We start from the raw sequence: 22,648 nt of genomic DNA on the forward strand, positions 1-22,648 counted from the left end.
CAGAAGCAGTAGGTAGGAGAAGGCACAAGCTAAGCCAGGCCTTTTCATCCCAGATGCCTGGGCCTAAGGGCCTTGAGGCCTCAGGCAGGCCCTGCCTCACTGTGTTGGGCCTAACTGCCCCAGGCGGGCAGGCTGACTGTGGAGTGGGTTGCAGCGAGGGGCAGCGCACCACCGAACTGGGAGGCCTGAACTCCCTACGTGTCCTCAGCTCCCTTGGCCAGTCCAGGCTCCGCCCCCGGCCCTCCCTGCGCCTGGCCGGTGCGCAGGGAGGTCAGAGGAGCGGGCACTGCCCACCCTCCGGATGTATAAGCGTCCTGGCCAGAGGCGGGCGGTGTACGCGGGTTGCGCGTGACGCTGGGACTCCCGGGCTGCGCAGCCTGGGCGGGTCCCTCTACTTGGGGTCCCCAGCCACAACAGTGAGCCAATCGAAGGGGGCCAGGGGCATTTGCTGGCCTGGGTACTGTCCTGCTTCGCAGAGGCCGTGTTGGAGCCCGAACTGCCCTCTCCTTACCCAGGTGCAGGGGCAGCCAGGGAGGAGGAGGCAGGAGGGGCTGAGGGCAGGGGCAGGGGCTGGGCTGGGCCCAGGCGGCCCCTGGTGTTTCATCCGTGCTCCACTGCCTTGGGCTGGGGCTGAGTGCTCCCGGTATAATCACCTTCCCTCTGGGCTGTAGAAGCTGACGGAGAGAACCCTGGCCTCAGTGGGAGCAGTGGGATGTCCGAGGGGCCCAGGTCATGGAGGTCCCTGGGAGCAGAGGCGAGGGGCCAGGAACTTGAAAAGCAGAAGGGCCCTGTGCTCTCAGGGCGCCCCACCCGGCTGGGCCCCTCGGCTGCCACTGGTCGGGAGTGGGGGGCCGTGACGCCATAATCCCCTGGGTCCGGGCTAACGGCTGTGAGTGGCACCGCAGGCTCCCGCCCCCGGTTCCCGTGGGCTGGGCCGGCCTCGGTGCGGCTGGGTGCACGCAGTCGGAGGCGGCGCCGGCCAGGCCGCCGGGCGCCTATGGACGCGCGGAGCCCGCTGTCTCCCCGGGCCAGCGCGTTCAGCATCGCCTCTCTGGTTGCAGCAGAGGCCGCAGAGCGTGCCGCCCGCCTGGGCCCCGGGTCCCCCAACCGGGCGAAGCTTCACCGGCTGCTGGAATCCCCGGCCGGGATGCACTTCAGCACCGTCACCAGGGACATGGAAGGTGAGCCTTCCCGCAGCGTCTACACCGACCTCCCTCCAGATCCTCTGCCACTGCTGCCCCAGAGAGGGTTGGCAGGGCTGGGGCACGGAGTGGGTGGGAGGGGACCTCTGGCAGGGTGGGCTCCAGGCTTCCAGCTTCAACTCTGGGGCAAAGGAAGGGCAGGCATCCTGCCCGAAGCTTGTGCACCCTCCAGCCTGGGGACCCAGCTACAGAGACCTGCACAAAGCTAGACCCAGGCCCAGGAGCGGCGAGCGAGCGGAGGCAGGAAGGACAGGAGCGGAGGGCCAGAGAGAGGCGGCGGAGGTAGCAGCCCTGAGCTCGGAGAGGTGGGATGGAAGTACAAGGAACAAGGGGAAAGGAGGAAGAGAAAGACGCGAGGCAGCCAGGAGGAGGGGAAACTGAGAAAAGCAGAGAAAACGCAGAAACCCGAAAGGAGGGTAGGGAAAAAGAGAAAGAAGAAAAAGAGAGGGCAAGAACAGAAAGACGAAAGTGAAGGACTTTTTAAGAATGTCATTTAAAAAGAAAAAGTTAGAGAAAAACTTCAGTTTTAATTTTTTTTTTAAAAAAAGAGGAAAAAATAATGAATAACAAAGAAAGATATACAGAAACAAGAGGGAAAAGGCAGACTGGAAAGAAAAAAAGTGATGAAAAATAAAGTGGAAAGAAAAGACATAACAGGAAAAAGAGGAAGAGGCAGGAAAGCAAACAGAAATAGAGAGAAACGAAAGAGATAGTGGAGGAAGGAAAGACGCACAGGAGGGAAATTTTAAATGATCAAGACAAAGGTAAAAAAATAAATAAACTGGAAAGAGAGCCTGGACAGAGAAGGGAGAAGTGCAACACGGGAGGGCGGCAGAGCGAGGGGCGGCGGGCGGCCGGCGCTCTGGGGAGCCGGTCCGGGCGGTCGGGGGGCCCGGGCCCAGCAGCCGCGGCGGGCGGGCGGGCTGGGGGCCGGGGAGGGGGAAGGGGCGGAGGAGGGGCGCGGGAAGGGGAGGGGAAGGAGGCATTGTCTCGGCGGGGGGGTGGGGAGCGCGGGGCGGGGCGGGGCGGGGCGCCTCTTCGGGGCCGGCCCGCGGTGTGGGGCGGCGCGGCCCCGGGCGCGGCGCGGCGCCCGCCACTCGGCCCGGGGCGCGGGGGAGCGCTCACCTCGGCGGCGGGGCGGCGGCGGCGGCCCGCGGGTCATGATCTCCGCCGTGTCCAGCCCGTGGCTCACGCAGCTCTCGCACTTCTGCGACGTTGCAGCCTTCACGGCCAGCAGCCTGAGCAGCCTGGGGGCCGCCGGGGGCTTCCCGGGCGCCGCGTCGCCGGGCGCGGACCCATACGGCCCGCGCGAGCCGCCGCCGCCGCGCTACGACCCGTGCGCCGCCGCCGCCCCTGGCGCCCCTGGCCCGCCGCCGCCGCCGCCGCACGCCTACCCGTTCGCGCCGGCCGCCGGGGCCGCCACCAGTGCCGCTGCCGAGCCCGAGGGCCCGGGGGCCAGTTGCGCGGCCGCCGCCAAGGCGCCGGTGAAGAAGAACGCGAAGGTGGCCAGCGTGAGCGTGCAGCTTGAGATGAAGGCTCTGTGGGACGAATTCAATCAGCTGGGCACCGAGATGATCGTCACCAAGGCTGGCAGGTCAGGGCGCCCCTCTCCCCGCTGCGACCCTCCCCACGTGGCGCCGGTCTCGGGCAGCGGGCTTTGGCCCGATCCACGCGAGCGAGACGGAGAAGCGGGGTGGGGGCGCGGCCTGGCCACCTGCGGGTCCCCCTCTGCGCGGGCCGGCTCCTTCGCTCTCCGAGTCCCGGCTCTAGCGACAGCCGCCTGGCGCGCCGGGCCGGAGGGTACTGCTCGGGAGGCCAGGAAGGCGGCGGAGAGAAGCCCTGCGGACCTGCCGCCCGACCAGCAGCCCCAGGACCTGGCACCGCCAGAAACGGACCGGCTCAGAGCTCACCGAGCTTGCGGGGAAGGCAGCCGCCTGTGAGGGGCCTTGCCACCAGCCGGCTCTGCCTCCCGGTGGATCCTACCTCAAAGGAAACTCGGTCTTTGGTTCCTTAGTTCAGTCTATCCCGGCTAAAGGGGAGCAGCTGGGCAATTGTCGGGAACATTTTAGGGGAGAATTAAGACTCTAAAGCAGTGTGTTCTGTTCCGTGGAGATTGCTACCCAGTTGTCTTAGGCCTAAATTCCGGGTGATTGTGGGGCCTGGCTCTGCCGCTGGGGCCGGCGTCTTCCAATTGGCCTGTATTTGTTGTAAGGGCCCAGAGAGAAGAAGGGGAACAAGTTTTTCGATGCAACGGATTTGACCAACAGACAAAGGCGAGTGCCGGGCTGTGTCTAATGTACACACAGAGACACCAGCTCTGGGTCCGCCTGGCCAGAGGGAGCTCAGGGCCTGTTTGCAGAGCCTTCTGGTGGTTTCTGTTTCCTTGCTGAGGCCGTCCTCCCTGGGAAGCCTGGGGCCCATGCTCAGCTCCAGCTCAGTGGGTCTTCTCCAGGCTCTCCTTGCTGTCCTGGGCACCCCCTCTCCCCCAGGACTGTGCCCCAGCCCCTGGTCCAGGCCAGCCCAGCAAGGGTCTTGGCACCAGCTAGGCTTCACCCCAGGAATCAGCATTCACCCTCCAGCCCGCAGAGGTGGGGTGGTGGAGGTGGCAGGCCAGTCCAGGAGGGCCAGCTCAGTGTCATCTGCTTTCTGCCCACCGCCTGCAGGGAGTGAGGGGAAGCCGTAGGAAGGGCTGGGGGCCAGGCCTTGTGCTGTGCTCCAGGGCCCAGCGGGCAGGGCCGGCCCACAGCCAGCGGCCCATCCTGGAGTGGCATAATGCCCTCTCAAGAGCCTGATCTGGTCATCAAGGTGGAGTCCCCGGGGGAGGGAGAGTTAGAGGCCATGAGGGCACCAGCCAAGTCTGCCCTGAGTAGCTGTGCCTTAGGGTTATGGTGGCAGTTGGAGGAGTGGGAACTTGTAGGTGTCCCCAAGGAAGGTAGGGAGACTCCAGCACTGGGCCTTACTGTGGAATTGCGGACAGCCTAGGCGCAGTTGAAAGGTCAACCAGGACTCCTTGGAATCTCACAGAATAACCCGGTTTCACTTTGTTGGAGCCGGGAGCTTAGATCGAGCTGGCGTGGCTCTGTTGAAGGCTGGGACTGGATCCTGCGGCTGGGGTGTCGCCAGCGGAGGCTAGCTCAGCAATTGCAGGCTGGGTCCACACAGGCAAGGGTGACAAGCGATTGGCCAAGGCTAGGGCGTGGAGGTTCAGCTCCAGTGTGGAGCTAGCCATTTTCGTGTTTTAAAAACGGGGGCAGGGGGGTGCCCTGCCGCTCCCCTTGCCCTCGCTGGGCAGGGGCCTGGTCGGGTTAGAGCAGCTGAGTGAAGGGAGATGAGATGGAGGGACCGGCCCCCAGACCACACACAGCAGTCACAGGGAGGCAGTCCTTCCCCGGCTGGTTAAGGTGGGGCGACCCTGCCCTTCTCCATCTAAGGTGACCTGCCTCCTTGCCGTCCTGTCCCCAGGCGCATGTTCCCCACCTTCCAAGTGAAGCTCTTTGGCATGGACCCCATGGCTGACTACATGCTCCTCATGGACTTTGTGCCCGTGGACGACAAGCGCTACCGGTGAGCGCCCAGAAGGACCCGGGAGGGTGCCCTGGAAAGCCACGGGTCCCTGCCTGGTGATGCCTTGGGTACAGCCCACAACATTGGTAACTCGGAGGCCGCAGGCATCTGTGCCAGCTTCCCCACCCGCTTTTGTGTCCTGTTCCCTTCCCACCCTGTCGGACCCCAGACTCTCAAACATCCTGCCCCCAGAGGCTCTCCAGAACTCCCCTTTAGGAGGCCACACAGGCTGGTTACCTCCCCACCAGCTTTAGGCCCAAGGCAGCGCCCATGGGGGGGGACCCCAGCACACAGCCCCCCTTCTTCCTGTCTCCTCCCAGGAGGTGAACACCTTGTCCCCTTCCCCCACCTCCAGGGAATGCTGCCCCCCCCCCCCAGCAGGGCAGGAAAGGTGGGGTGACCGGGAGAGATTATGCAGGGCGGGCCTTAGCTGCCCGGACAATTAACAGCAATTAATAAAGAGAACATGGTTTGCCCGGTGCCCCAGGCAGCCTTCGTGGCCAAATCCAGGCGCCCGCTGAGCAGGCGACACTGGAGGCCAGCAGGGAAGCCCAGAACAGGCAGACCCGTGTGCAGCGAAATGTGGCACCGGGAGCTCAGCCTCCCTCCCCCCTCCTCTCCTCCCTCCTCCGTGCGGATTCCTGCTGTCTTGTGTTTGGGGACTGGAGGGAGTTTTCTGTTTTCTCTACAATTCCCCTCGGAAAAGCTCCCAGCCTGTGTGGCAGCCAAAGCTTCACCGATGGGGAGACTCATCAGAGGCACTTTCGGGGTTCAGTCAGCAAGGCCCTCTCAGTTCGCCCCCACATGACGTGACCCATGCTCTGGTGCCGTCCCAGGTACGCCTTCCACAGCTCCTCCTGGCTGGTGGCCGGGAAGGCAGACCCTGCCACTCCAGGCCGCGTGCACTACCACCCTGACTCGCCTGCCAAGGGCGCACAATGGATGAAGCAAATCGTGTCCTTCGACAAGCTCAAACTGACCAACAACCTGCTGGACGACAACGGCCACGTGAGCGATCCCCCTCCCCAGGCTACCGCGGGGTCCCCACCCCTGCACGCCCTCCACAGTCCTTGCACAGCAGAGGCAGAGCTTGGGCAGCTTGGGGTGTGGATGAGGGACAGGCTGCAGGGAGCAGCCCTCTGGTCAGGGGCTCACAGGGTCTGGTGGACCTCAGGCCTGGGAGAGGGTTCCTCATCTTTTGTTGGAGATTTTTAACTGGAAAGGATGGTGCCGGGTGTGGGGGTAGGTGCAGGAGGTTTTTTGGAATCCCGGCTGGCGATGGGAGTCGCAGTAGTTCTTGAGGACTTAAGGAAAGAGAATCCAAGCCTCGGAGCGTTTTTTTCCTGGTGGCCCCTAGTCGGTCACAGTGTCCACTTGGGTCCCCCTGGCCAGGCCTCATTTGGGGAGATAAGGGTTTTGCCCGAGTTCCCTGGGACGTTCGCTGCCTGTTAAGATCTTGGCCGATTTCCTAGCTCCTGCCTCGCCACCTTGTCTTCCAGATTATTCTCAACTCCATGCACAGATACCAGCCCCGCTTCCATGTGGTCTACGTGGACCCGCGCAAAGACAGTGAGAAATACGCCGAGGAGAACTTCAAAACCTTTGTGTTTGAGGAGACGCGCTTCACGGCCGTCACTGCCTACCAGAACCACAGGGTGAGCGAGGCCTGCGGACCCCCCACCTTCGGCACTTCTGGGGTGGGGTGACATTTTCAGCCCCTGCCTGGGAACTGAAGGTTTGGACCTGCAGATGACAGCCCCCAGTGGGACAAAACCAGCGTGCAGCCCCACCCCCAAGGGCCTCAAGCGCCCCCTCCCCTGGCTGCAGGACGTCCCAGCCGCCTATCAGGTTGACCTTTCAAGCAGCAACTGTCAATGCGGCCTGAAAGTTTGTTTTCCAAACCATTCCGGAAACTCCCCATCAGGGGCCAGATCTGAGGTTTACCCAGATTCCTAGGGCGCCCCTTCGCTCTTCTCCACTGCGCATTGGGGGTGGAGGTGACCACATTCCCATCTCAGCCAGGGGCGTAGGGTCTCCATCCCAACCGCTTGGGGTCCCCAAAGGGGTTCCTTTCCAAGAAAGGAGGTTCCGCAGACATCCCGCCGCAGGAGAGAGGCACAACCTCCGTGGGGGAGGGGCGGCTGCGGGCCGGTTCAGTCCGCGGAGAGGAGGGGAGCCCGTCCTGGAGCAGCCCCTCTCAATGCTCCCCAACACGCCCCAATTCTCCGCGGAGGTGCAACAGCCCCCTGAGGAGGGCTCCGGCGCCGGCTCAGTGCGCGCCCTCTTCCCCGCAGATCACGCAGCTCAAGATCGCCAGCAACCCTTTCGCCAAAGGCTTCCGAGACTGCGACCCCGAAGACTGGTGAGTGTCCCGAGGAGACAGCGAGCGCCACCGGGCGCCTGCACAGGGCGTCCCCCGACCCACCGCCCGCCTCCCTCCCACAGGCCCCGTAACCACCGGCCCGGCGCGCTGCCGCTCATGACCGCCTTTGCGCGCTCGCGGAACCCGGTGGCCTCCCCCGGGCAGCCCAACGGCGCGGAGAAAGGTAGGGCCGGGGTCGTGGGATCCGGGCCGCGGCTCCGCGCGCGCTCCGCCCCCGGGAGGCGGCTGTGCCCGGCCTTGCCTGCGCCTCAGGGGCGCTCGCGGCCTTCCCGCCGCTTGCACAACGGCCGTGGCGGCGGGCAAGCGCGCACTCGCCCGCCCGGCCCGACGGCTGAGCCCCGCCCTGCCGCCCGCGGAGGGGCGCGGGCTCCTGGGGAGGGCCGGGGTCTCGGGCTGCTTCGGAGAGAAGGGGTGGTGGCCTAGCGCCTCATCCTGCTCGCGGGACTCTCGCGGGTCCCCTCCGCGGGTCGGCCCCCACGCTCACCCGTCCGCCCTTCTCGCAGACGCGGCCGACGCCCGGCGAGAATTCGAGCGCGATGCGGGAGGGCCGGCCGTGCTCGGGGACCCGGCGCCCCCGCCGCCGCTGCTGGCGCGCGTGCTGAGCCCCGCGTTGCCCGGGGCTGGCGGCGCCGGTGGCCTCGTCCCGCTGCCCGGCGCGCCCGGAGGCCGGCCCAGCCCCCCGCACCCCGAGCTGCGCCTGGAGGCGCCCGGCGCGTCGGAGCCGCTGCACCACCACCCCTACAAGTACCCGGCAGCCGCCTATGACCACTACCTCGGGGCCAAGAGCCGGCCGGCGCCCTACCCGCTGCCCGGCCTGCGCGGCCACGGCTACCACGCGCACGCACACTCGCACCACCACCCGGTGAGCCCGGCGGCCGCCGCCGCCGCCGCCGCCGCTGCCGCCGCCGCCGCCGCCAACATGTACTCGGCAGGGGCCGCGCCGCCTGGCTCCTACGACTACTGCCCCAGATAACGCGGCCGCGCCCCCGCGGGCCCGGGCAGCCCTGAGGCCGGCAGGGAACGCGCCCCGGCCCCGGGCCTCCGCGGGTCCCCCCTTCTCCAGCCTCGCAGCCGCGGGGTCCTCCACCCTCCGCCCGAGCGCTGTCGGAAGATCTGGTTCTCCAGCCCGGGCGCCACCGCGGCCCCCTCCTCCCCAGCCCGGAGGGCCACGGGCCGCGCCGCCAGTGCCAAAGCGCCCGGTCAGCGCGGAAGGAAGTGATATTTATTGTTCTCCGCGAGACCGCGTCGCCCCCGGCCCGGCCAGCAGCTGCCGTGTAGACGACCCGGGAGCCCCGTCTGCAGGCGGTGTAGATACGTGTAGATATTTGTAGATACTGTAGATATCGCGCCTTCAGCGACTTGATAAACGGTTTCGCCTCTTTTGGAAGCTGCCTGCGTGTCCGTTTATTTGAGAACAGCTAGGTCGCGCGGGGGATCTCAGGGACAGCGAATCCGTTGGACTCAGGGACTTGAGGGTCTGCCCAGCTCTAGTTCCCGACGGCCGCAGGTCGGGGCCTTGGGCGGAGCCGGGGGTCCCTGCAGTGCCCTTTGAGCCCCTTTGTGGAGCCCCTTCCCGGCCACGCCTCTCTCCGTCCTCTCCCCGCCCCCTCGGCGTCAGGCCGGGTCGGGTTGGCTCTTACTGCCCCCTCCCGGCGTTCCCCCGACCCTGCCCGCGCGCCCCTTTCCCGCTTGGACCTGGCAGCTTCACCCCCAGGCTGTGGGTACCAGGGCTCCGCCCAGCCCCAGGTGTGCATCCGGCCTTTTTACTTAAACTCCTCGCCCGGGCAGTTGTCCCTCTTCTAGGACTTGGATCCACGCCCAGGTCCTGTTGTCAGGACCGGTGCCGGTTCTGTGTGCTTTTCCAGGGAAGCTGGGAATGACAGTCATGACAGAGCACTGTCACTGGGGATTGGCAAGGGAGAAGCCTGACTCTGATGAAGGAAAGAAAAAACAGGCAGTTCTGCTCTCCTCGCATTTCCCCTGGCTGGCCCGGCCCGGCCTGCGTTTCCCCTGTTTATTGACTCTATTCACTGCGAGTGTCCCCACGGAGTGACCTGGACAGGGGGCACAATGACAGTGGTCATGAGTCATCTTGAAACCTGTCTGTGAAGCATTTTTCCCAGGCCAGGTGGTGAGGGACCTCTCCGCATTAACTCAACACCAGGGATGGGCCAAAGGAACCCTTTGATCCCTCCCTTCCTGCGTCCAGGCAGGAAAGGCTGACAGCCAGTCAATGTCAAGGCTGCTCGCTTGGACACACAGTGAACGGGAAATGCAAGTGGTTGGGGTTTTGTCCTGGTGTTTGTGACCATCGCTGCCACAGGCAATGGCAGCCTGATCCCATCTCTCTGAGGGCATGGCCAGGCATTTCCTCATGTCTGCCCTGGACGCTTTCTGCCCAGATGTGTTTGCCCTGGGGTGGGGGTGGGGGGAGGGTGAAGTGACCGAGGGTTTAGAAATTGGATTGTAGAAACTGGTGCCATGAAGTGGTCTAGGAAGTGACCAAGGCTGCTGAGGGGTGAGCTCTGGAGCCAGAGCCCCCCAAAGCCTCCAAGGGTATGAAGACTCTTGCAGCCTCTGCTCAAGTGGCCAGCAGGCTCTGTGGACACCGCTTCAGGGATGCACTCCTAAGGAAAGCCCGGGACACCATCCTATGAACACCTGTCCAACCCCGCTCCCCAGTGCAGAGGTCCCTCTGAGGGCAGCCTGTTTGGAATTTGCACCACAAATGCACCCACACCCTTCCTTGTCCTGGGAGGCCTGCAGGAGTGATGGGCTGTGGTTGGCCCTGCAGACCCAGTGTCCCCTGCAGGTGCTGGGCACTCCTCCAGGGCCCACTGTGATTCTCAGGCCTCCCTCTCTGCACATAGGCCATGGGGTGAGGGGAGAACCTCAGCTGGAGAGATCTCCATTTTGCTTTTTGTCAAAGTTCAAGTGCCCCTTAGGACGAACGATGGTGCCTGGTGTTTGCAGATGGGAGGACGCAGCAGCACGCATCTTCGACGTGCAGCTTGCCTTCCTTGTGCACGTGACCCCCTCCCACATCATAACCACTCAACGGGGAGAGCCACACTGCTGTCCAACACGGTGGCCACTAGCCATAGGGGCCACTTCTATTTTAATGAAGGAAAATAGGATAAAATTAAACATTGGGTTCCTCACGGGCTACATTCCCAGTGCTGGACACTACAAATGAGGGCTTGCCCGAGGGCATGGTTTTCTCTCCTCTACTCCATGGGTGAGTCTGCCCAACTAAGAACTGTGCCCCGCCCGCACAGCCAGGTTCGGAGAGCCTGAGAGGGGGTGATGAAGGATTTAAAAGACAGACAAGAGAAGAAAGCTGGGCGCTAGGTGGGATACTGCCCTCTCTGATGGAGAGACAGCGCCGAAGCCTGCAAGCCGAGTCTTTATTTTATAGCCAGATTCCACCAGGCAAAGTAAGGGCGTGGTCAAGATGTTTACAATGTTCTCCCGGGTTTCAAATCTACTCAATGACACGCACCTGATCAAGCTTTGTTTACTTGCTGCACCTCCCGCAGCCCACGTCACTCAGCCACGTGGGACCACAGGTTCGGACCATACGGTCAAGCTTACGACCATAGCCTTTGGCTCTAATTGTGCTGGGACTTGCACGTGGCTTTGCCACGAGAGGATCGTGCCCTCTCATTAGTCCCAGGCTTGAACCTGTCCAAACGCTGTCGCCGCTCTCCACAGAGAACCTTTCATGAATGGGGTGCCTGGGCTGGCAGCTCCTGCTTCACGGTGTGTCGCCAGGCTGCCCCCGCTGCCGCTCACTTGGCAGTTCTCAGTCTGACCAGCGTCCCGTCTCCTGTGAAGGGCGCCTGGTTGTCTGAGGAGGATGCGTCCATGTTGGGCGCTGAGGGCGGGGCTGGCTCCTCCGGGCAGCCTGTGTGCAGGCCATGCATCACCTCGCCAGGTTACTGTGTGTCGCCCCGCCTTGCATCCTGGGATGGGGGCGGTGAACGAAGGGCTAATTCGGGTTACCCAGCTTCTCCCGATTTTCCAAAGGCACCAGGGCATCTCTCGGTCATTCATTCCTGAGAGGAGTGCTTGGTGACCGCCCCCAGCTGCAGGTTCGGTCTGGCCGCTGCGGTGGGGCGGACCTAACTGGGCCTCTGCCCCTGGACAGTCCTTGACTTCCTGTGAAGCGTGTGTCACAGCAGCTTCCTTTCTGTGACCATCGTCTCCTAGCTTCCATTCCCCTCACTTTGGATTCCTCTGCAAGCACACCTGGCCTGCCCTTTCTGTGACCCACTGTGCTGTGCAGGGCTTGGGGTCCTGTCCCACCTGCCCCCTCAGGGGCTCACCCCGAAGCTGTTGGATGCCTCCACAGCACCTTCTTCTGGGTCCCCCACTCAGCCCAGAGGCCCCTGGCCTGTCTCCAGGTGTCCAGCTGCCAGGACTTGGGAGGACAGGAGTTTGGACTAGAAAGGACCTCTGAGATCTTCGGGCCCTGGGACCCCAGGCTCCTGGCCACTTGAAGCCCTTCAAGAAAACTAGACACCCCACGTGTGAAATAAGGGGGGGAGAGGTAGGCCTGTCCATTCCCCTTCACTCTTGTGGGTCCCACATGAGGGACTAGGGAACCCAAGACCCTGGGGTGTGGAGGGATGGCCCCCCAGCACCCCAGCTCCTGTTCTTGGAGGAGGAAGACCAGCCGGGAGCCACTGCCTTCGGCCGTGGAGCCTCCGTCTGTGACTTAACCACTCCCGCTCCAGTAGGGCTTGGAAAACTCCGCCTGCTGGTGAGGACATCCCGACACCAGCCTGGAGTTTTGGGGGGACTCACCAAGTTCCAGGTGCCCTGGGGCTCACAGCCGCTGCCTCCTCACACCTGAGTCTCACAAAAGCCAAGATGTGGGCGCTCTATGGCCCTACAGGACGCAGGGCCTTGCCCACACTCTCCTGGGTGGTTTGAAGAGGCTCTGGGCCAGCACCCTCCCTTGTACTGACATTAAGTAAAGCTGGTGACGCCCACACCTTTGTAGGAACAAAGAGAAGGCAGCGTGCCGGGCACTGTATGGCACTGCAGACGTGGGCACAGGTCTCTTGGAGGGGCTGGGAAGCATTTGGGGTACAGAGGCCATGAACTGACATTTGGCCACGGAATGAGGGGGGCCGGAAGCCTGGAGTTGCAGAGGGGTGGGGGGTGGGGGCTAGTGGTTGTCGGGCTCCAGTCTCCACCCGGGGAGCTCCAGCCCCCCTTCCCTCTGGCTGGGGAAGCCCACAGAGTGTGTGGGACCCATATGACTGTGGCTGGATGAACGTGAGGCCCTGATCGCCAGGTGTGCTGCAGATCAAAGCGCCCGCGCACCGGAGAATTCCGGGGCCACAGCTGTTGAGGGCAGAGCCAGCAGGGCCGTGTGCAGGCAGACGGAGGGGAGGTGGGGGCGAGGGGCTTCTTCTAGGACCAAAGGGATGATTCCAGGGGTGGCAGGAGTGCGGCCCAACCAGGACCTGGGTGTGAGGCAGAGCACGCATGCTGGTTCTGTGGCTCAGGGCCTCGGCTTCCCCCTTAATGCGGCGGTGCTGACCCACCCGGTGCAGGGGAGCGGGCATCTGATGCGCCTGCCCATCCTGACCCCACGTACCTCCTCCTGGCCGCCCTCACCCCTCGAAGCCACCTCTGTGTCCAGCCAGGGAGCAGGAAGGGGACACGGCCCTGCGGCCAGGGTGGCACCCAGCCCTGACGGGGGAGGAGGGGCTGGTCGCCTGGTCTACCTCACACGTTTTCTGTATTTAAAAAAAATGCCCAGCCGTGCCTTTGATTCGGTTTGCTTTCCTGCTTGTCGCACTGCTTCAAACCAGATGGCTCACGAGCTGGGGCTCCGGAGCCGCGGCGTCTGTTTAACTGCCGCCAGGTCTGCGTGTGGGAGACGGCAGGACCTGGGGTATTTTGTTAAAAGCAGCGCACGTGGGGGAGAAGCTTAGGTTTTAATCGCAGTAATTAAATTATCTTCTAAATTATAAAGAGGGCTGGCATTGCAGCGCCCTTTATCTATCAGTGTTCAATTGCACCAAGTAAGCACTTAATCCCCCCTTCCAGCGGCTGCCACCCGCTCCCCCTGACCCCCCCCCGCCCTTCCCCCCCCCCCCCCGCATCTCTGAAGTGGGGACACGTCTCTATCGGAGGGGCTCACAGTGTAACCGGAGGCCTTTTCCTTGGGGCCCGAGCAGGAGTGTGCGGTGCCCCTTATAGTGGAGGGGCCCAGATGTGGTCATCCCCTCAGTCAGGCATTTATGAGCGCCTGCTGAGCCCGGGAGCCCAGGCTACGTGGGTGCTGGCCTCTCACCCTGGGAGACCTTGCAAATCAGTTCTCGGGTCCTCAGGCCCAGTCCCTGAACTTCACCCCACCTTGGCCCTGCCCGCCAGGCTGGATTCACACACACTGTCCTCCCTGTCTCCTCCTCGCCGCTCCCCCGTGTCGCCTTAGCCTCAAATCCTACCTCGATTTGTTGCCCACCTCCACACACACCTTTATCCCAGAAGGTGTTTTCTAGATTTTTCCCCAGGACGACCGCATCACCGTGAAGGTGGGCATGGCACCAGCGACAGGGAGGCTGCCCGCTGCACATGACCACAGCTGGGACCCTCCCCATCAGGTAGTACATCTCCTGAGGGCATGGCGGGCTCTTCATTGCGGGGCTCCCCTCCCCTCCTTCGAGGTCAGGGGCAGGCTCAGGCACAGACGTGGAACCTGGAAAATAAACCTGCAACCTGGCCATGTGTCTGACAGGAAGTGAACCAGCAGCCTGTCGGTGCACAGATGACACTCAGCCAACTGAGCCACACCGGCCAGGGTGCCAGGGCCGACGGTTTAACACTTTGGGCCCCGGCTGTTTAATGTTGAAGCTGGGTGCTGGCTACACGGGATATATAACAGCCCCCTTCACTTTGGTCTGTGGTTGAAGTTTCAAAAAAAAAGAAAAAGAAAGAAAGAAAGAAGCCAAGTATTCAATGAATTCTCAAGATTAACAAATTGGATGTTGTGTAATAAATAATTCTCTGTATAGTCCCACTCCAACTCAGTTGATAAATGAAAATTTATGGCTATAACCAAGTAAAATTACCCCAACGTTTAAACATTGGTTGCAGATTTATCAAAAAACACTTCTAAATATTTAACAAAAACGACAAGCCTAACATATCACTTCTAAAAATCTCTTAACATCTTAGGAAAGACACACACACACACAGTCTGAGAAGCGGTTCTAAAAGGGGAACACAGACACCCATTCTTTCTTAGGTGTGTTCTCAGCACCCACAGGGCTCGACCTGCCAACCAGTCGCTGGAAACTCAGCCCTGGGCCAGGCACCTCAGGAGGGCCTGGTGCTGCCCGTGAGTGCGGCTGGCCCGTCCGGCTTCAGGTTAAGCCTCTCTTTATAACAAAACTTTCCTACAGATCGAGGAACTCTTCCCTAGAGCCCCGTCTTCCATATTTATTTTCAGTTCCTGACCCTTGGCTTCTCTCCCTGAGATGAGGGATTCGCTAAGTTTCCTGTAGGTGCGAAGTCCTGACCCGATGTCCTGTTATTTGGAGATAAGACCCTGGTGTGTTAGATGAGCAACCTTCCCAGTGAGCATTTTAGCACAGCCAGCAGGGCTGAGTGGGGCCTGCGTGTATGTGGCCAGAGGGAGGGGGTGGCTGGACACTCCCACCTGCTAATGGCAGGAGGACCGGGTGCACGGTCGCTGCCCGAGCCCCTTCCCCACAGCTCTGGAGTCTCAGATGTCTGTGCTCACGCATTCTTGATCGAGGGGCTCCCATCGACGTACTCCCTGTGCCCCGCCCTCTCGGGGCCCCACAGCCCAGCCCCACAGAGCCCCTCCAGATTTGCTGACCCAGGGGCTCTACCTGCACAGAGGCTAAGTTTGGGCTGGTTACTGACGCGGCAATGGATAAACTACAACAGGATGAGAGCAAATGACTAGATTACTCACCATTCCACATCTTTAAAAAGCAAGGCGGGTGAGATGGGTACAGGGGCTCAATTGTAAGGCGACAGATGGAAACTAGACTTTCGTGGTGGGCATGATGGAGTACATTCAGATGTCGATCATAATGGCGCACACCTGAAAGTTATATAATCCTATAAATCAATGTTACCTCAATAAAAAAATAAATTTAAAAAATAAATTAAACAATAAAAACGTAAGCATCTTGTCTCAGTCTGCTCAGGCTGCTCTAACAAAATACCAGGCCGGTGGCTTATGAACAACAGAAATTCACTTCTCACGGTTCTGGAGGCTGGGAGTCCCGGTTCAAGGCTGATTCAGTGTTGGGTGAGGGCCTGCTTCCTGGTTCATAGATGGCTGTCTTCTCTCCGTGTCCTCAGATGGTGGAAGGAGTAAGGAATCGCTCTGGAATCCGTTATAGGGGCACTAATCCACTCATGAGGGCTCCACCCTCATGGCCCCACCTCTTAATACCATTACCTGGGGGGATGGGGGGGGTCAGGTTTCCTATGGATTTGGGGGAACACAAACATTCAGACCATAGCAGCCTCCAGGCACATTGGACCTTATTACAATACCTTCCTTCCTGGTATGCTTTTTGGTAACTTCTTATTTGAGCGTCAATGAGAATTCTTGGATTATGAGAGTCTCACCTGTTGGAACTGACAACGGTGACTGTCATCTTGATGCCTCATGCGTCCCAGGCTTGTTTGGGAGGCCCCTTGACCCTCAGTGCTGCTTCTGGCACCTCTGAACACATCCTGGCTTTGTGGTAGCAGCGATTCCCCGCCTCTGCCCATGCCCCGGAAGCAGCTGCCCTTTAAGGCAGGGGCCAACCCGCTTTCCTGTGAAGGGCCAGGCAGTGAATACTTCTGGCTCTGAGGGTCTGAGGTCCCACACGCCATGGAGCAAGTATGACGGCTGACGACATGCAGCGTGTACTTCCCTGACCTGCCCCGAGGGTCTCAGAGCCCCAGCTGGGTGCAAGCCATGAGCGCTTACTCCATTTTTTCAGTTGAGCACACCGTGTGGGCATGCCCGCCGCCTATGGCATGTGGTGGTATCTCCCACTCAGATGCTTTTCCGCGTGGATCCCCAAGCAGGTTTTGGAACTTCCTTTGGCGGGCATCTGTCTGGGTGGGTCAGGTGTGTGTCTGCCCTGTTCAGCTGCAGTTGCCTCGCCCTCTGCATTTGCTCAGCTCCATCCGGCCAGGTGCTTCCTTCCTCCCGGGCTCCTAATGGGCCTCCTGGACACGCTGGTGTGAGGGCTGCTCTCTGGGCTGGGGAGGCAGCGTCTAGGCAGGGCTGAGCTGGCCCCGACACATATGAAAACCAGAGCACAGGCGGAGCTGAGCAGGAGAGGGGGTGCAGGCTGCATGTGGGGCTGCAGGAGGGAGGCGGCCTGTCTGCACCGGCGCACAGGTGCACGGCAAGCTCCGAGTCAAGGTCTCTTCCGTGCCAGCTTGTCTTTAACACCAGGCTTTCCCATGAAGTTATAGCTAGTTGAGTATCAAGCGTTTCTAAAGAACCCCCTGAAGGAATGTTTTTTCTTTGTGCAAACAGTCCTTTTGTGCAGAGGGTGTTCTGTGGCTTCTTGGCAGAGACACAGGTGGGAAACACCTGATTGAACATCACTCACTCAGGAGTGTAAAGACACGCACCGCACGTCAGCACAAAGCCAGGCTGCCGAGCCAGCGCAGCGAGGGATCCCGGGCTGCTGCACCCCGCAGGCCCTTCCCGGGGCCGTCCTCAGCACCCAGCTCCCCGGGTCACCCACCACCACACACAGGCTGGTCTGCATGTCTCCAGAGCACACGGCTTTCTGACATGATCCCATCTGTGAAACTCGGGAAGCGCAGGAAAAGGTGGTGAATGCTGAAGGCCTCAGGCTGTGTCCCTGGTCACTGCCTGCTCCGCCGTCAGCCTCCTGCTTGTCTGAGAAGAACCCAACCGGCTGTGGGATGCTGGTGAGTGCTGTGCACCTGCTGGGGAGGATGACTGTGGGACCCCCTTGCAGGGCAGCCACGAGGCGGAAGAGGCTGGGCAGCAGGTTCCTCTGATGCACTCTCTCACCAGGCTGGCCACTCACCTGCCTGTGCTGGCCAGGGCCTTCTCATCTCCCTCCACAGCTGCCTGCCTTCCAGAGGAGGTGGGCTGGACAGGTACCTGCTGCAGCCCTGGCGTCCTGTGACCAGAAGGGCCCCTTGCCCTGACTTCAGGGTAGAACACTGGATCCCATACTGGGCCATGAAAGGTCACTCCTATGGCCATGAAGAGGCTGGGCAGCCTCCAGGAGCCAAGGCCTCAGTCCTACAACACAGGGCTCTGGATTCTGCCGATGACCAGGAGGGCTAAAGAGGTGCCTACCCCGCTGACGCCTGACTGCAGCCTGTGAGGCCCTGAGCAGAGACCCGGCCGCACTGTGCCCACACTGCAGTAAGGACAGGACAGGACAGCAGGACACGCTGACCAGAGCTGGAACCGCACAGGAGAGGCATCTATCGCTATCTCCAAATGCAAGTTTTCTCTGGCTATGAGCAGCCTCACACAACCTAAAAGGATGTTAATGAAGAATACTGGGGGCAGGTGAGCAAACTGCATCTCTCAGCTGATGGGCTGGTTGGACTGGAAAACGTCTCGCTGAGGGTGCACGGGCACCCAGGGACATGCGATGAGCGATGCCTGCCCAGCGTGTACCCTCGTGCTTGTCCTGGGAAACTTGGGCCTCTGCGCAGCTGTTTTCTTCACTTGGTGCCTTTGGGCAGCCTTCTTCCAGGTCCTGCCAGCTCACAGGAAGCGGCTGACCTCGGGGAAAACAGCGTCCATGTCTGTGGCACAGAATCGTCATGGTTAGCCGCTGCGGACGGTGTAAAATTAAAATGACTCCTGAATGAAACAGGGCTTAAATTTAAGTCCCAAAGAAGGTTGCTCAGTTAACAGCTAAAGTAGCCAGAAAGAGCACTTGGGAACCAGGGAGAAAATCATGGGGCTGGTTTTGCAAAGCCCCCGAGATGCCGCAGGCAGACGTGGCTGGGTGTGCTGGGCCCAGGGAGGGTCCTGCTGGAAACGCCTGACACTAAGGCACGTGGGTGCTGCGGGCCAGAGGGGGCTGGATGCCACTGCCCTCCTGCCCTCCACCCCCCCCCCCCCCAGCCACCCCTGGGGTCAGGCAGACACCAGCCTCCAGGCGCTGCCAGCCTCCAGGCCTGTGACCAGGAGTGGGCTTCCCACACGGCCTGGGGTGGCGGCCGGAGGGCCCAGAACAGCCTCTGTGAGGGCGTGCCTAGAGGCGCCTCAGGTAACTCCTCCTGGACAGACACCCTGAAGAGCCTGGGGAGATTGGGCCCCCGATGGCCTCCTGGGACTGTCCACTGCTGCCCCTTCCACCCTGATCCACGGGGCCCAGCCGGTGCCTCTCTATGGCTGGCGGGACTCCATGGTATGGACAGGCCTCAGTCTGCATCTCCATTCATGTGCGCAGTTTCTAGTTTTGAAAGCTGCTATGATCTCACTCATTCATGGATAATAAAGACCATTATAAACTTATGAACAATAATAGATACAGAGGCAGAGCTGCCTCAAACAGATTGTCAAACTGCAGAGGGAAGGCCGGGGAGGGCTGGGGGGCAAAAGGGAGGGGGGTAAGAGATCAACTGAAGGACTTGTATGCATGTATATAAGCATAACCAATGGACATAACACACTGGGGGGTAGGGGAGGCCAGGGGATTGTCTAGGGCGGGGAAAATAAAAAGGGACACATATGTAATACCCTTTGTAATACTTTAAGCAATAAAAAAAAGAATAAAAGATATAAAATATGGAACAAAACAACAACAAAAAAAGCTGCTATGAACATTCATGTAAAGGAAAAAAAGAAGCCATTCCAGACGTAGAGGGCCCAAAGTCAACACTGAAGGGACTGACTGAGAGCCCTGGGCCTCCCGCAAGGAGCCACTCGGCACTGCGCAGGCTCCTCCGCAGAGCACCTGCCTGTCCCACGTGAGACGCAGGGACAGCCTGTGCCCACTCTGCAGCGCACCCTGGACGGTCAGGGAAACTGGCCAAAGCCCTTCCACTGGGGCCACACAGCTGCGGGCAGATGGCAGGGCCCCTGCACCCCTGGCCCCGGAGCTCAGCTGGCTCCCGGCACCAGGTCAGGTTTGAGGAAAGCCTCGGGCCTGGGGACTCGACCAGGATAATCTGAAGCTTTGCAAACGTGAAGCATCCTCCCGCGGCTGGGTGTCTGGAACAGGGCCCGTGCCTCACGGCGTGGGAGCTCCGTGGCGACTTACTGAAGCCCCAGGTCCTGTTGATGCAGAGGCCGGGCTGCGCAGAGCCGGGGGTCCCATCGGGGGTGCAGAGGAGGAACCCCGAGGACCACCGGAGGGCCCCGCTGCTGCGGACACCCATGTTTCTAGTAAGTTGGTGTCACTGCTGTTCCAGGCAGCTCAGCTGAGTAAACAAACTTCTCAGCCATCCATTAAGCCTCGGAGGCTGAGGAACCTGCTCCCTTATCCACCCAGGCCCGGCACAGGCCCCGCTCTGCACGGCGGAGGCCGCATCAGGCAGGGAGCTCGCGGGGGCCGTCACAGCCTGGCTTGGTCCCCATACCCTGAGCTTGGCCACAAGATGTCCCCAGGACGCTGCTCACCAGCTGCCTGGGATGCTCTGTGCCTCTGCTTATGTCTTCAGCACGAAGGCAAGGGCCAGGTACGGACATGGGGTCTGCGTCACCAACACCCACCTTTCACTACCTCTGGGTGTGGGGTGCTGGCAGTCGACATGCACAGCTCCCCCAGCACTGTCTGTGGAAGCACCGCATGCTGACCTGCAGTCTGTCCCTTGTCCGTGACACACCCCCATGGTACCTCTGTGATCCTGACAAAGGACAGCGTCATCGAGATTCTTGAGGAGCTGGCGGCATGGACTTCCACCGGGGCCGGGCACAGTCCCTCTGCCGGGACCAGTCTCACAGCCTCCTGAGTGCCCAGCTCAGTGCCCGGCGCCTCGGAGTCCAAGCTGAGGCGGGACGGCCACAGGGGTGCCCAGCACAGCAGTGGGTTCGAGCAGGGCTGTGGAGGGGCGCAGGATACTGACGAGGTGCCCCTCCCTTGTGGCAGTATCTCCCCAGCACCCTAGGAGGGACGTTGCCGCTTGCCCTTGGCCTGTGTTCATGGCTTTGCTTCCGCGAGGCCAGGTGGGTTTGGAGCCCCGTCGGGCAGTTCTGTGCTATCTGGCAGTCGCCCATGGCGGCCAGCGCCTCTGGAAATGGCGTGGAAGCTTTGCTGGAGGTCAGGGAGGTGTACGAGACTCGTGAGCCCGGCCACGGGCAGGACCAGCAGAGGTTCATGCTGAAATGAACCCACAGCCTGGCTCCCTGCTGCCTTCGGCCGCGTGGCCGGCGGTGCCTCCAGAGGTGAGACAAATGACAGAAGTTCTGAGGTGGCTCACAGACTCCGGCTGCTGCCCCAGTGTGTGGCCTCCTGCGGAGCCGTGGGCAGGCTGCGGCTTGGTGAGGTCACCCTCCATCTCTGACCTGGCAGCTCCCTGGAGGAGCCCCGAGAGCACAGCTCATCCAGCAGCTTCCCTCACGTCTCATGAGGCTCATGTTGCAGCCCAAACAGCTACTCCTCACTGACATTCCTGCTGTGGAAATCCCTCTGGAAGTGTCCCCAGCATCCCAGTGGCCTGGCTACAGGACACTCGGGGCCTGTGTGGTCCCTCCCTACGGTGCCAGAGGTCTCCCGCAGCGACTGGCCAACAGGGCCAGCGTGGGAGGCCAGTCCCTGCACTGGGCGATCCATAGCTCAGGACCAGGCTGCCTCCCCGGGACGGTGCTCAGCTCCTGGGCGGTGGCCAGAGGCCCTGGGAGAGGCTGGGCGGAGATGGCAGTACCTGCTGTCGGCAGTGCAGGGGGGTCTTTCCTCAAGGGGCCTGGGTCTGTGATCGAGGGGCCCGGCCTCTGTTTTGGTAGCCCAGGCCCGATGTCATTTCCTAGAAACAACCCTTCAGCTCACACGGACCACGTCGGACTTTAGCAGGCTGACCCTCCATTCACTCCCAGGGACCACGATCACCAGCCCGTGCCTCTGCCTCTGCGCGTCAGCGCTGACTGGGGCTGCGCCCCCACCAGGCACCCTACCTTTAGCGAGGCCCACCCTGCCGTTAGCACCTGAGCGCCACCAATAGCCCTGCCACCCCGGGAACCCCCGCATTTAGAGATCCCTGCTCTGTGGCAGCAGCTCCCACTGTAGTTTCTGACCCGTGGAGAAGGGCATGCAGTTCTTCAAGGGCCAGGCCCTCACTGCTGTGGTCCCCACGGTCGCGGGACAGGCGCGGCCTCTGGGCCCTCCGGCAGTGGGTGAGTTGGCAAGTCGCCTAAACACCCTCCTCTCCCTAAGCCCTCAGATCCCCCCTCTGCGTCCCCCAGGGCGGTCTGGCCTTTCAGTCCTACTTATGTGCCTGCCTGTGGTCCATGTTTCAAATGACCCACGAGACCTCAGGCCTTTCCGATTCCCGGCGCTGCGGCATCGAGCGCAGATCCTGTCAGTGGACCTGTTCAGTGGACTTGCCTGATGCATTTCATCTTCCTGCCACCTGGGCCCACACGTGTGCTCCAGACCTCCGCCTGCAGAGCCGGGAGGACCACGCAGCTCTCCTGGAGCAGAGCCACCGCACGGGTCACACTTGGCTCCTCACCCTTGGGGCCTGCGGGGCCTGCGTCTGGTTATAAGCAAAGTGGGGCGGGGCTGAGGATGCTGAGTGTCCCACGAGGCCCCTGCCTACGGAAGGCCATTCTAGGTGCTTCAGGTAAAGGAGGGCTGACCTCCTCAGGGAGGGCCCAGAGGGGGCTCTTCTGGCAAAGAAGCCGGCAGAACAAAGGGGCCTGAGACCGCCGGCTTCCCCGGGATCTGCCGTAGCTCCTGCCCCCTTTGAAGGATCCTACTTCTTCCCTATCAGTGATTCAGCTTTAAGAGAAGACCCCCTGACGTGGGGCCCGGCCACAGATGTGAGGAGGCTCTGGGTGCAATGCTGATTGGGCTGCTAGCTCCCAGCTGCCCTGGGTGTGCGGTGCAGGCTGTGACGGTGCCTTGGCTGCTGGGGGCCTGGCCTGTCACATAAGCTCCTGTGCTTCCCGCCCCAAAACCACCCCGGACATGGCCTGAGCCACCCTTGGTCTCACCCTCTTTGGGTGGCCCTTCCCCCCACTAATCCTGCGTTGGCCTGCCCCAGCTGGGCTCTCTCTGCCCAGTTGCCTTCGCCGCCCCCTTCAGCGCCCTCTTTCTGCCTGGCCTCCTTAGTCAGTCACTTCCTTCTACTGCCCTGGCCTCGGACTGTGTGTCAGAGCTCCCGGCTGTCCTTGGGGTGAGGCGCCCCGTGGAGTCGGCAGGTCCTGGGGACTACACTCAGTGTCCCCTGCTGGATGGATACAGGCTGACCATCCAGCCAGGTGGAGGGTCTTCGCTATGACCCTGAGGGGGGAAGGGGGGTTGCCTTGGAGAATTCGTACCTCGAGCCT

The 22,648-nt window shown here is 61.6% G+C and overlaps 1 protein-coding gene across 2 annotated transcripts; it reads left to right on the top strand.

The window, feature by feature from the left end:
- Positions 1 to 301: 301 nt before the first annotated feature.
- Positions 302 to 8,122, top strand: TBX1 (T-box transcription factor 1; the record flags this gene model as incomplete). 2 transcript variants are annotated; one of them, XM_081114188.1, is made up of 9 exons in its annotated part: positions 302 to 416; positions 1,062 to 1,181; positions 2,424 to 2,796; positions 4,665 to 4,766; positions 5,603 to 5,774; positions 6,266 to 6,421; positions 7,061 to 7,128; positions 7,212 to 7,312; positions 7,653 to 8,122. In XM_081114188.1, the coding sequence occupies 8 exons, from the start codon at positions 1,148 to 1,150 to the stop codon at positions 8,120 to 8,122; spliced, it is 1,476 nt and encodes a 491-aa protein (XP_080970314.1). The 2 variants fall into 2 exon arrangements, with proteins under 2 accessions (XP_080970314.1, XP_080970315.1); XM_081114189.1 differs by lacking the exon at positions 302 to 416 and having other exon boundaries at positions 998 to 1,181.
- Positions 8,123 to 22,648: the final 14,526 nt, after the last annotated feature.

The sequence above is a fragment of the Myotis nattereri genome (assembly GCF_964212035.1).
Source record: "Myotis nattereri genome assembly, chromosome: 19".
Classification (NCBI taxonomy): Eukaryota; Metazoa; Chordata; class Mammalia; order Chiroptera; family Vespertilionidae; genus Myotis; species Myotis nattereri.